Source organism: Brachycentrus maculatus, unplaced genomic scaffold (genome assembly GCF_059751285.1).
Source record: "Brachycentrus maculatus isolate JH-2025_06_01 unplaced genomic scaffold, ASM5975128v1 h1tg000266l, whole genome shotgun sequence".
Classification (NCBI taxonomy): Eukaryota; Metazoa; Arthropoda; class Insecta; order Trichoptera; family Brachycentridae; genus Brachycentrus; species Brachycentrus maculatus.
Genome location: NW_028281017.1, coordinates 802413 through 816811, shown reverse-complemented (window position 1 = coordinate 816811; position 14399 = coordinate 802413). Strand labels below are relative to the sequence as shown.

The window sequence follows — 14399 nt, the reverse complement described above, 5'->3', positions numbered from 1 at the left end:
TGAATCAGTGCCCTTTTTATATAAATATATATTCAACTCACGTTTTGGATTGGAAAAGTTTATCCAAACATTCTAAAATTCTAACCGTTAACTTTTTAGTGAAGTGTGAACCAATACATGTATATATATATATATATACATATATATATATAAATATATATATATATATATATATATATATATAAATATATATATATATATATTTATATATATATATATATATATATATATATATATATATATATATATATATATATATATATATATATATATATATATATATATATATATACATACATATATATATATATATATATATATATATATATATATATATATATATATATATATATATATATATACATACATATATATATATATATATATATATATATATATATATATATATATATATATCTATATATATATATATATATATATATATATATATATACATACATATATATATATATATATATATATATATATATATATATATATATCTATATATATATATATATATATATATATATATATATACATATATATATCCGCCTCCGTAGTGTAATGGTCAGCATGCTCGGCTACCGTTCTGGAGGTCCCGGGTTCGATTCCCAGGGGGGTTTAATAAATCTAAGTGTTTTTTTCACTCTAATATTTATTCAATATTACACTGGACTTCCTTCATGTGTAATCGATCGAGATAATACTGCGTTTATATGAATCAGTGCCCTATGCACCATTGGGGTGTGGATAAGGGTTTTATTATTATTATTATTTTATATATATATATATATATATATATATATATATATATATATATATATATATATATATATATATATATATGTATATATATATATATATATATATATATATATATATATATATATATATATATATATATATATATATATATATATATATACATATATATATATATATATATATATATATATATATATATACATATATATATATATATATATATATAAAATAATAATAATAATAAAACCCTTATCCACACCCCAATGGTGCATAGAGCACTGATTCATATAAACGCAGTATTATCTCGATCGATTACACATGAAGGAAGTCCAGTGTAATATTGAATAAATATTAGAGTGAAAAAAACACTTAGATTTATTAAACCCCCCTGGGAATCGAACCCGGGACCTCCAGAACGGTAGCCAAGCATGCTGACCATTACACTACGGAGGCGGATATATATATGTATATATATATATATATATATATATATATATATATATATATATATATATATATATATGTATGTATATATATATATATATATATATATATATATATATATATATATATATATATATATATATATATATATATATATATATATATATATATGTATGTATACATATATATATATATATATATATATATATATATATATATATATATATATATATATAATATATATATATATATATATATATATATATATATATATATATATATATATATGTATATATATATATATATATATATATATATATATATATATATATTATATATATATATATATATATGTATATATATATATATATACATGTATTGGTTCACACTTCACTAAAAAGTTAACGGTTAGAATTTTAGAATGTTTGGATAAACTTTTCCAATCCAAAACGTGAGTTGAATATATATTTATATAAAAAATATTGACTGAGATAAGTAGAACACTTCGATTGAGGACATCCTGTATAAGCGTGATAAATCAACAACGGAGCAAACAAATTATCAACTTTAAATTGACATCAAACCACATGAGGCCCCAATAAAAGAGCAGAACTAAGAATAAAAAAATGTAAGTAAATCATACATTTTTAAAAAAACTAAGAAAAACCTTTGGAAACTCTACTTATAATAACCATATCCATATCCGCTCCCTAGGTGGAGCATATGGAGTCCACAAACTGTCTCCAGGCTTTTCTGTCGGCTGCCAGCTCCCTTGCATCCTCCCAAGTCAGATCCGCGTCCCGAAGTTCTGACGAGAACTGCCGACGAATTGTCAGCAGTGGTCGTCCTGGGCGGCGCAAACCTGATGCCTTGTAAAAGTCTACTTATTATGACGTAAGATATGAACGTTCATTGATGGGTTTGGCAGTCACTTTGCGGTAATATCAATCGATTTAAAAAAAAAATATCAGCATTTTACATTTTCTAATTTAAGTTTTACTTGTTAAATACCACTATTTCTTAAAATCTATTGTGCGTTTCGATGCATTCCGCATAGTTTGAAAACATCGTTGAAAATTATGCGGAATGTATCGAAACGCGTGTCACAATGGTTTTTAAGAAGTAGTAGTATTTACCAAGTAAAACTTAAATAAGAAAATGTAAAATGGTGTTATTTTTTTTATTAAGTAAATGAAATATTGACATCTCAACAAAAATGAAGAAAAATATTGATGTTTTGGTTTTTACAAGGCGTTATAATTTGATAACGATTGATAACCATTATTAAACCAGCCTATGACAGCTCGTAATTCCTGTAAATATCCAGACATCAAAATTATTTCATTAATTGATTAGTCAGTTACTTTGTGGTAACATCTATCGACTTTAAATTTAAATTTCAGTAAATTCGTATTGCGTGCATTGCTGTTACGCTCAACAGATGGAGCTGCCATTGCGGTAAAAAATATGTTAAAAAAACATGTGAAAACAAACGTCACAGTGCTGTGCGCATATTCGAATGCAACGTTTGGTTAAAAAATTAAAAACAATCTTTGAAGTATTTTTAGAAGATTTATGATTTTGAACAAATTTGATTTTGATAAGTAAAGAAAATACAATGATTGAGCTTATTGTCGGAATTCAATTATAATTATTTGGTTCCTAATTCGTACCGAAAATTCTATTGATAGTACAATCCATTCCTGCATAACAAGTATGCAAATTTTATTGATGTGTATAAATTATGACAATTTTATGAGTCAGCTGTCAGTTTGTTGAGAACTATATATAAACGAGAAGCTAAGTTTTTTTCCCCATTCATTCAAATAATATTTTATAAAAAAATCAATATAATGAAGTCTATACGCGCGCTCTTTGGAGTATCCTTACTAATAGTTTGCTCAGCTAAAGAATCGTTTGAAGGATATAAGGTTTTCAGATTGAGCCCTGTGACAGAAGAGCAGAAGAAGGTCCTCTCTGAACTGGAAAATAAGGACAATTTTCTTGATTTCTGGAATGGGGTCAATATTGCTGGAATTCCAGTGGACGTCATGGTACAGCCAAGCGAACAAATGAAGTTTCTTAAGGTGATGAAAGAGTTCAAGATCCCAATAGAAGAGATGATCGATGACGTTCAAAAGTGAGTGTTTAATATTAATATTTATTACAAACTAATTAACAACTTCGCCACTTTCTCGCAGGGGTAAGCAGAGATTATAGAACCACGCTAATCTGTCTTTTTAATCATTCCTCGCCTCTTTCAAATTCATGCATCTCGTCATATGAGAGAAATAAATATTAGATTGTAGAAAAAATGAGAGAGGAACTCAACTGGTTACCAATGAAAAAAGAGACTTTTTTACTTTTATTTTTTTTTACAAAAATGTTAATAATATTAGTATATAAGTAACCACTCACCGAGATTTTGATCACCAAGATGTAAACGCTTTAAATATTAATAATATTGAGAACATAAAAAGAGACTTATAAATAATATGCTTATTTTTACATAATATATAATTTTTCAAAGGATAAATTGCCTAAATATTTTAAAGAGAAGATAGATTACCATAAAAAAATTACAAACATAGTACTAGAAATAAAGATAAAATAAGACATTTTGAACAAAAAACAGAGTAGCCAAATTGTGTAATGTATAAGGGTTTGAAAATGAGTGATGAGATCCCTGAATGTATGAAAAATGAAGACACTAAATGAATTTAAATAAAAAAGAACATTTTGTATACTGTAAGAAGATGTTAATAAAAAAATTATGTAAATTAAGTGAAAAAAAAAGTTTTCATTAAATGTAATATAAGCTAACTAAACAAATAAACAATAAATAAAATATCTACCCGCCGATTGCTCCGACTCCTGACCTGCGACTCAAATCAGTCAATCAATTTCAGACGTGTTGATGCTGAAGAAGTTCAAACGCTGTCGAGAGTTGGACAAGTTACTACAAACTGGAAGACATTCACTCCTGGTTGGACCAGCTGTCCAGGGATAATCCCGCCGTCTCAGTTATTAGTGCTGGAAAATCGTACGAAGGGAGAGAAATCAAAGGGGTCAAAGTGTCCTTTGGTGGAGGAAAAAGGGCTGTGTTCATTGAAGGCGGTATGCATGCCAGGGAATGGATTAGTCCTGCGACAGTGACATATATTTTAAATGAAGTCCTCAACACCAAAGATCCAGCCATGAAAAAAATTGCTAAGAACTTCGACTGGTATTTTTTCCCTGTCATCAATCCTGATGGTTATGCTTTTACTCATTCAAGTGTAAGTATCAATATACAAATATATTTTTCTATCCACCTCGATAGTATAGTGGTTATTGCGTTTGGCTACCGTGCTGGAGGTCCCGGGTTGAATTCCCAGGAGAGTCATAATAAAAATTAGGGTTTTTCAATCAAATATTTATTTAATACAACCCTGGACGTGAAGCGCAGGGTCGATTACCTTTCCTTCGTTAATTTATTAATACAGGTAACACTGCTTCTATACGATACAGTACCCTATGCACCATTGAGTACAGATTAGGGTTAGAAGAAAATATTGCTATATTTTTTTTTACATTTTTGACATCTCAACATAGATCTGAGAAGAATATGGAAGTCTGGGTATTAACACCTATCATGGTTAAGTGATCACTTTACATGTGTGTAACATCCACCATTCTACCCATGAGTGGCAACGCCACTATTCAATTTTGAAATATATTATAAAAAATATATTTATCAAATAATTATAATGTGGAGAAACCAAGATTTGTGAACAAGTATTTGTAAGTTATCAAAATGTTGTGCATTAATTATTACTTTCGAAAATATGGGAAAATTTATTCAATCATCTACTTCAAATTATTTGTAATATTTTAGCATATTTACAAAGTAAGGAATTTTAAATTATTTCTTCACTCCCAAAGAAAACGTTATGAAAAAAAAATTGGATTACATTTACTGTGCTTTAACCTGTATTTTCTACTCAATTTAATATTAATCACAGACATTTTAAATATTTCACGTTTTAGTTTTTACAAACCATTAAAATTATTATAACCAATTGAATCACAAATGAATGACAGTGTAAATATTGAATAAACATAATATTTTTATGCAAATTTTGGTTGGTCGTACTTCTTTTGAGATATTTTTCACTCACATTGAATCTCACTTATCGCTCACTCCTTTCAACAACGTCATATATCATAAAACTGGATTTTTCAGGAGATTGTTTTTAAAGTTTAAGAATATAATAAAATGTATTAAAAATAAATATCAAGTCAATTATTGAACTTTTTACTGTGCAACAGATCTTTTTAGGTAAAACCTGAAGGTTTTTTCTCCATTTGAAATATATTTTGGATATTTAAAAAAATAATTAAGCAATACCTTTTCTTTAAAATGCAAAAACAACACTTTTTGTCATGTAGCGGGTAAAGAAAAAAATAAAGAAAAAATATGCAGCTTTTGCTGGGATACAGTTCATTTTTTTGGGCCTTCCGAAAATATGCACACCTGAAAATTAATGATTTTCGATATATGACGTTGTTGAAAAGAGTAGGCGGTATGCTCATTTTTTTAGAGAGTTCCATTTCTATTTTGTTATGTTTATAGAATAGATTATGGCGTAAAACTAGAACTCCATATGGAAGTTGCAGCGGTGCTGATCCTAACAGAAATTGGCCTAACCATTGGGGAGGTAAAATATTTGTTGATTTATATATTAATTTTTACTTACCATTAACTTTTTATCGTTTCCTGATATAAACATTAATTTACTACTACTACCATCATGCCGTTTCACTGCAGAGGTAGGCAGATAGAATGTAATACCACAATCGTCTGTTCTGACAAACACTCTTAGGTTCATTCACATCCATATATCTCCTCCGATGACGTAGAGTTTATTTTATATTCATTATCACTGAGATTCTGATTGATCTGGTCGTGCTTTGTCTATTTTAGCCTTCCTCGTTCTGTTCTCCTGTTCACATTTGACAAATAACCTATCTTAGTTATTGTCTCGTTATTCATTCGCTTCACATGTCCACACCACTTTAAAGAACATTTCATAATCTTTTCAAATATCTCTAGTTTAGATTTCAGTTTCTATTTCTAAAATCTGTCCATTATAAAATCCCAGACGAATGTTCATACAAACGATGTATGCTAGGTGTCAAATGGTGAATTAGGGAAGCTATGCTCAGGTATCACCCAAAATTGGGTGCTTTGCCAATAGATTAGGGAAGCAATGCAAGGCAAGAGGCAAGCATTATGTACAACATTTTGAGTGTGTCTAAAATAAAATAAAAATGGTATTTTCTGGCGTTTCTCATGTATGTGATTATAATTCAGGATTCGATCTCACATACTAATATAAAGTTTAAGCTTAGTAAAAAACTTATTTTCATCTCGCCAATAGATGTCTCTAGTGAAGTTTTAGTGATTCAAGAACAATGTTTCGAAATTGGTTCATATATATAGAGTTTCCAAGAATTTGAGTCGTGTGGTTGTCAATAACGGGTAGAATTGGTGAATGCTACACGTGTGTAAAGTGATCACTTAAACCAGCCTTTGACGGTCGTCAGTCCCGTAAATGCCCAGCCTTCCATATTCTTCTTCATCTTTGATGAGATGTCAAAAAATAATATGAAAAATACTCCCATAGTTGGAGATAATCCCGATTTTTGAACAAGTATTTGGACACACTCAAAATGAAGAGATGCATGAATGTGGATTGTTTGTAAATACATAGTGATGTGGCATTCTATGCTTCATGCATGCCCTTGCCGGAAGTGGCCTGCTGGTTAATTTGATTGATATTTACTTTCAGAGGCTGGAACAAGCAAATCAACTTGCTCGGAGACATACGGTGGACCAAATGCCTTTTCGGAAGTGGAAACATCAAGATTGGCTGATTTCATCAGATCAGTTGGTTCATCTCTTGAGGCGTATATCTCTTTCCACTCCTATTCCCAGTTGATGCTGATTCCATATGGGTACACATCTGACCACTTAGAAAACTATAACGACATCGTAAGTACAATGCCTTTATCTTTTGTGCGAATCATGTCAGGACCATATGACGTCGTATCGCTTGAGAGTAATTGTCCTTGTATTGGGGCAGCTCTAAAAAGCGCCTCAACGGCCCTGATCCCCGTCTAATCTCGTATATTCCGGAGCCAGGAGATCTGTCTTCTGCCCACACCTCGTCGATTTTCTATTTTCCTTTCATGATTAACTGAAACTTTTCTCCTCCAGGGTATGTTTGGCCACAACAGTTTAGAGACTAGAAGGAATGTGTATTTTATTACGCATTTTTATCGATTGCTGCGCGGTATGATCGATAATCGTGAAATTAATCGGAGCATTGGTCTGTATGTTCCCGATAGTTACCTAAGACAGCGTCGGTATACATTGTTTCACATTCCTAATACAGGATCAACCTGCCGTTGGTTATGCCTGTAGGAAGAGCTACTATTATTTTGAACAATATCACGACGGATATTGATCTGTTCCATGTGTCTGAGGGGGTATTTCAATGCCTGATTCTTCTACATCATTAACAAGAGTGTTCTTGCTTACTTTTCTAATTTTTATTCCAATGCATACGCTTTAAATTAAAGTTTTTAATGTGCATGTTATTTTTTATTGAATAAATTAAATTGAACTGAATAAGCATATGCCCCAAATAGGACACATCCCGGACCTTGATATCAGTCAGGAACTGTCTTCCTACTCTTGCTCTACGGAACATATTCACGTTGCTGACCATTGGACCTACCGCGTAAAACCGGATTAAACTATGATTATTATTATTCAGTATTTAAGCTTTTTTGAAATGCAGCTTTAATTTAAAATATGTCTTTCCTTTTAAGAAATCAATCGGAGTTAAGGCAGCGAAGTCCCTAGCTCGCAGATATGGAACGCGGTATCGTGTGGGTAACACTGCTGAAATTCTATGTAAGTCATTTGTTAATGTCACACTTTATATGATAATTATTAAACCGTACAAAGTAATTTTAAATTTCAACCTTCATAGGGTAGTGCCTAGCGTGCTCAACTACCACGTTGGTGGTCCGGGTTCGATTCCGAGAATGATCCAAATAAATATTTGTGATATTTCACAATAATATTTTTAAATACCCCAGACTAGTGTTAGGCCATATCACCTTTCCTCTGTATTTTGAACAATTATGGTAATACTGTTTCTATATGATGCAGTGCCCTATGCACCATTTTTTTATTAATCAACCAAATATCATGCGGCTTCTCCACAGGGTTAGGCAGAGAGAATAGAACGCCATACCACTCTGTCTTTGCAAACAATCTTCGCCAATTTCATTAATTTTGTTTATCCTCTTATTACTATAGATTCCGCTAGTGGGACGAGTGTGGATTGGGTAAAGCAAGAATTCAAAACGCCCATCGCTTTTACATACGAGCTGAGAGATTCAGGAAGAAACGGGTTCGTTCTTCCGGCCGATCAGATCATACCAAATTGTGAGGAAGTTATGGATTCCATCGTGACAGTATTCCAAGAAGCAGCGAAACTGGGTTATTTCAGACTAGAATGAAGTGATGTTAACATTACAGTTATTATTTAGTTATAAATGGTATTTTTTTAAAATATCTTTTTTTTCCCTAATCCCTAGCAGCTTGTAATGGAGAATTGAATCGACTTGGTGTTATTTTATCGGTTATATGAAGATATGTTGATGAGTCCCGTGCTCCATGATTTGGATGTGTGGAAGGAATGAATGAGAAAAGAATGGTGTTCAAGTGTTCCTCTGCTCCTATGTACAATTACGATGCGTATGTAACTGTACATAGGAGCAGAGGAACACTTGAAACGTAGTTTGTTGACTTATAAACTATTATACTTTACGTGTAATATATACGTGTCTTCTTGTGGCCCGCGGAACAAATCATAATACATAAAACCACCAAAAGAACATTCCATCGTACGTAGTTAGTATCATATCTTGTATATGGAAGTATCGCACTATCGTGAAAATTTCTTCCGTGGTATATTCGTGTTAAAACAATCACCACATTTTGTGATCGGCTTTTAAATACACATTGATAAGAATACAAGCTGCTATAACCGACTTATAACATATAAAAATTAACTATGAGCATTTGAAAAATTGTTTGCGTGAAGCAAAAAAATCTATCGTTATTAACATTGATAAAACAAAATAAGACGTCTCACTAAAAAAAGATTTTGTTAACTTTTTATTATTATTTCAAAAGTATTGCCTAGCTATAATCTAATAAATATGTTTCATGCTCATTTTTATCATATCTTCTTAAACAACAATGTATTTCAATTAAATTAAACACTTGAATAATCCACTGAATTGAATTTTATTTTGATATTACGACTAGTTTCGAAAACGACAATTGTTTTCATCTTCTGGTACAAATTAAAACTAACGAATAAAAATATATTTAGGTGTGTATATAGGTAGGGGGGGTTAGGCGTATTATAGAGTAACAACTTGGGTCAAATTCTTGGAAACTCAAAATCAAAAGTAAACATATTAGATAGAAGCGGTATTTATGAAATTTCTTGCGGTGACTGCGATAAAAAATATACTGGCCAAACTGCGAGAAGTCTAAGAATTAGAATTAGAGAACATCGTCGTGGTCTAACAAGTAACTATTTTTCGGAATGTGCAAATCATATCATAGAAAATAACCACTCATTTGACTCTCATACACTTAAATTATGACACTTTGTTACAAATAAAGGTCAAGTCATGAATAATTTAGAAAATTTAGAAATACATAAAAATTTAAATTCAGATAATACAATAATTAATAATATACTGTTTCAATATACGTCACCATTATTATCAATGTTTCCTTTTACAAAAAATGTTGTTCCTTAACCCCCCCTACCTATATTTATAAACCAATATATACACCTAAATATATTTTTATTCGTTAGTTTTAATTTGTACCAGAAGATGAAAACAATTGTCGTTTTCGAAACTAGTCGTAATATCAAAATAAAACTCAATTCAGTGGATTATTCAAGTGTTTAATTTAATTAAAATAACCATGTCATTCCACAAAGTTAATGCCAAATCAATAAATAATATAATGTATTTCATATTTGCTTTGAATAATAAAATATATTTTGTTTTACTGCCCGGTAAGAAATCTCATTTCTTAAATTTAGCCCGGCTGCTGAAAAGGTTAGCCACCCATGCTTTAGGTGAATATTTTTTTTTAATTTACGAGGTAAAATATAATATGCAAATGAAAAAGCACAGATTTAATGAAATTACCCGTATAAAGTAAAGTAGGTACGTAGGAAAATGAAAACACATAGCTTATAATCAGGTACATTGGGTATCCATGGTGATCTCTATAGTTGGTTGGTTTCCTACCTTAGTGACCGACTCCAGTCTGTGGCAATAAATGGGTTTGTCTCAGAGGTTGTAAGCGTACCCTCTGGAGTACCACAAGGATCACACTTGGGGCCCTTACTCTTTTTAATTTTTATAAACGATATTGGCCAATGTTTTAGATTCGCTGATTTTTTGCTCTTTGCCGATGACATGAAAATATATTTTGAAATTAATTCACTACAAGACTGTATTAAACTCCAAAGTGACCTCGAGAGACTTAGCGAATACTGCAAACTTAACCATTTAAAATTAAATACTAACAAATGCTTTGTGTTGACATTTTCTAGAAACAAACTTAAAATTAATCACAATTATAAGCTAGATAATCATATTCTCTCTAGAGTCACCGAGATCCGCGATCTCGGTGTTATATTGGACTCTAAATTAACTTTTGAAGCTCACGTCGACTCGATTGTCAAAAAAGCTTATCAAATGTTGGGCTTCCTGTTTCGTTTAGGCAAAGAATTCACCAATATACATACTCTTAGATTATTGTATTATACTTACGTAAGGAGCCATTTGGAATTTGCTTCCCCCGTTTGGAACCCTCAATATAAAAAATACATCGATCGAGTTGAATCTATTCAATCAAAATTTATATCATACTGTAAATTTGCGATGAAAGTTCCAGAAAGTGAAGCAAGTGACTTTATTACTAAACTTAACCTAAAATCACTTAAATTCCGACGAAGCATGGCCGATATTATATATATTTACAAAATCATTAATAATCTTGTTGACTGTCCACAGCTTTTGTCACAGATTGGGTTTAGGGTTCCTGGGACCCAGACAAGAAACAAAAGTATTGTTCACGTTCCGAAATGTAATACCAAGTCATATCAAAATTCTTTCATTAACAGAACCTGTTATTTAATTAATAATAAATATGAGAATACAGATATATTCAATATTACACTACAATCCTTTAAGAAAGAAATTGAAGAATCCTTTAATCTTGAAAATAGTATGTAATTATTATTGCTTATTTGTATATATATATGTATGTGCACCGTGTACCTATGTGCGCATGCGCATGCATATCACGTTCATGAAATTTAATTTAATTATGTTTATGGAAAAAATAAGTTACACTACTTTTCATTTAAGGCACTATCATACCAGTGAATGGTGTATGCATTTCTACATGTAATTATGAACATTGGTATGTATGCGCACAGAAACAAAAAGGTACCGCACTTATTTGTAACAATTATGTTAAAGCCTGTAATTGGACATTACAAATATTACTTAATTGAATGTGTATTTATGTTATACTAAATTGTCTGTTGGCCTTACAATAAATAAATAAATAAATAAACATCTATTTGTATGCAAGATACGAACTAAAATTATTTTACAAACTGGGAAACGCATGAAATTCTGATTTTTTAATATTAAAATGGAGAAAGTGATCAAGTATTTCAACACTCAAAATGATGTTAATACGACTAGTTTTGAGAACTACAGATGTTCTCAGCAATATATGAAAATACTAACAGTTTGTATTTTCACATGTTAATAAGAACATCGAAACTAGTCGTGTTCAAAAATGGTCTAACGCAAGTATTTTAAAGAAAATGTTTTATTATATTATCAGTGTATGTTATAATTATTCATAAACTTTATTTTACGTACGCAGGATGATATGTGGATATTTATAATGGACAGATTTTGGAAAAACCTGATATTGACATGTCTGAAGATAAAACGAATATGATACCAAATGCTTGATTGCTTTTTGAAACTGATTAATATTACTATAGAATTACTGTAAACTACCAGTAGGATTGACTGATAATGAACGTTATCAAACTGAGTTGATTATTGACTGTACAGTACAGTTCAACCTTTCTAAAATATTAATTTATGTTCGTGATTGCTAAACTGACTTACCAGATATAAATTGTAATAAAAATTGTTTCGTAATTTATAAAGCTCCATTTTCGTAAAATTCTATCTCAATTGTGCGTAAAATACTACCTCAAAATGTATATCAAGTTAAACAGAAATTCTTCTTCTTTTTCTTCTACTCCTTATCCGCACCCCAATGGTGCATGGCTGTCCAAACAACTCAAAACACAGTAAGGGACTTTTTGTTTAAAGTACGTTTTTTTTTGCATTTTTGGACTAAGTAGATTCTACTTAGTATAAAAATGCAAAAAAAAACTTACAAAAAAAAATGTTTTAAGTTTGGACAGCCATGCATAGGGCACTGCATCATATAAACGTAGTGTTATCTTGATCGTAAACACATGAAGGAAAGGTGATCAGCCCTTGGGTACCAGTCCAGGGTAATATTGAAAAAAATTGTGTGAAAAAATCTTATATTTACTTGACCCCCCCATCTATGGTTGAGTTGAGTAAGCTTTTTATTTAGCAGAGACTCTTATTTATCCAAGATGCTATCCGAATTATTTAACATACTAGGATACGCCTGAAAACATGATTTTTATGAAGTTCATTATTTGACTATTTATTATGCAACATACAATATAAATCCTATAATTTGACTAGTTATTTTATTCACAACATTCTATCATATACTAGGATATGCCTGAAAATGTATTTTGAAATTTTTTTAAATCCTAAAATTTGACTAGTTATTTTATTGACAACATTATATCATAATTGTCTCATATAATAGAATATGCCTAAAACGTGATTGATGAAAATTGATCTTTATTATTTCACATACTAAGGGACGCCTGAAAAAGATATTTTCAATTTTGATGAAGCTTAGAATTTGACCAGCTATTTTACCGTGATTATTTCACATACTAGGAGACTCCTGAAAACATGATGTTTTTTTTTCATGAAGCCTTTGATTTGACCAGTTGTTTTATTCACAACATGAGTACACTTAGCCCAGATTTGTAAACAAGGGTTCAGACACACTCAAAATGTTGTGAATTAGCTACTCGTTTGTACTGCAGCACTTAAGTTTTAAAACGTCATTGTAATTGAGTCAAGGGCGATACGAAAAATATTTCAACATTAAATTGATTAAAAAAATATAAACAGATAAAAACAAATAAGTATGTCATATTAAGTTATTGATATAAAAAATATTCGGCTTAAATATGAGGGTATTGAAATGTGTATAACGAATTAATTTAATTAATCCGTCTTGATGTGTTAACATATGTAGAAATGATAACACATAAATAATGATTTGATAATTTATGTTTGAATTGTTTTTTTCATCAATTTGTACACATTATTTGGGAGGTTGAAAATAAGAAAGGAGCATCTCCTACCTCCTCTTCATTTTTCAACGTTTCAAGGACCCAACAGGAAAATTTAGATATAACATTTTGATTGTGTCCAAATACTTGTTCACAAATCTGGATTATTTATAATTGGAAGTTATTTTTTATAGTCTTTTTTGATATCTCAACGTAGATGAAGAATAATTTGGAAGTCTGGGCATTTACAGGGCTAACGACCGTTATAGGCTAATTTAAGTGATCACTTTACACACGTGTAACACTAACCAATTCTACGCATGATCGACAAATTAAATCACTAAAATTTACTTATTACTAAAATTAAGACTTAGCTTCACATACGGTGTTTGAAAATGACGCGGAATGTATCCAAACACGTGTCACCATAGATTTTAAGAAATAGTGGTATTTACCAAGTAAATTAAAAATGAATCACAGATATTGCTAAAGTTAATTTTGTGAGGTCAAGCAGTGCATTGCACATATACATAAACTGAATTTCTCAAATTGATATATTAAATGTTAAAATAAAACACT

The 14399-nt window shown here is 30.3% G+C and overlaps 1 protein-coding gene across 1 annotated transcript; it reads left to right on the top strand.

The window, feature by feature from the left end:
* Window positions 1-3057: 3057 nt before the first annotated feature.
* On the top strand, window positions 3058-8890 carry LOC148305659 (zinc carboxypeptidase-like). Its single transcript, XM_088266331.1, is given in 7 exon segments — window positions 3058-3352; window positions 4122-4153; window positions 4156-4490; window positions 5828-5912; window positions 7047-7249; window positions 8092-8176; window positions 8588-8890. Coding segments are annotated over 7 exon segments (1230 nt in total). The 5' UTR covers window positions 3058-3065; the 3' UTR covers window positions 8791-8890.
* Window positions 8891-14399: the final 5509 nt, after the last annotated feature.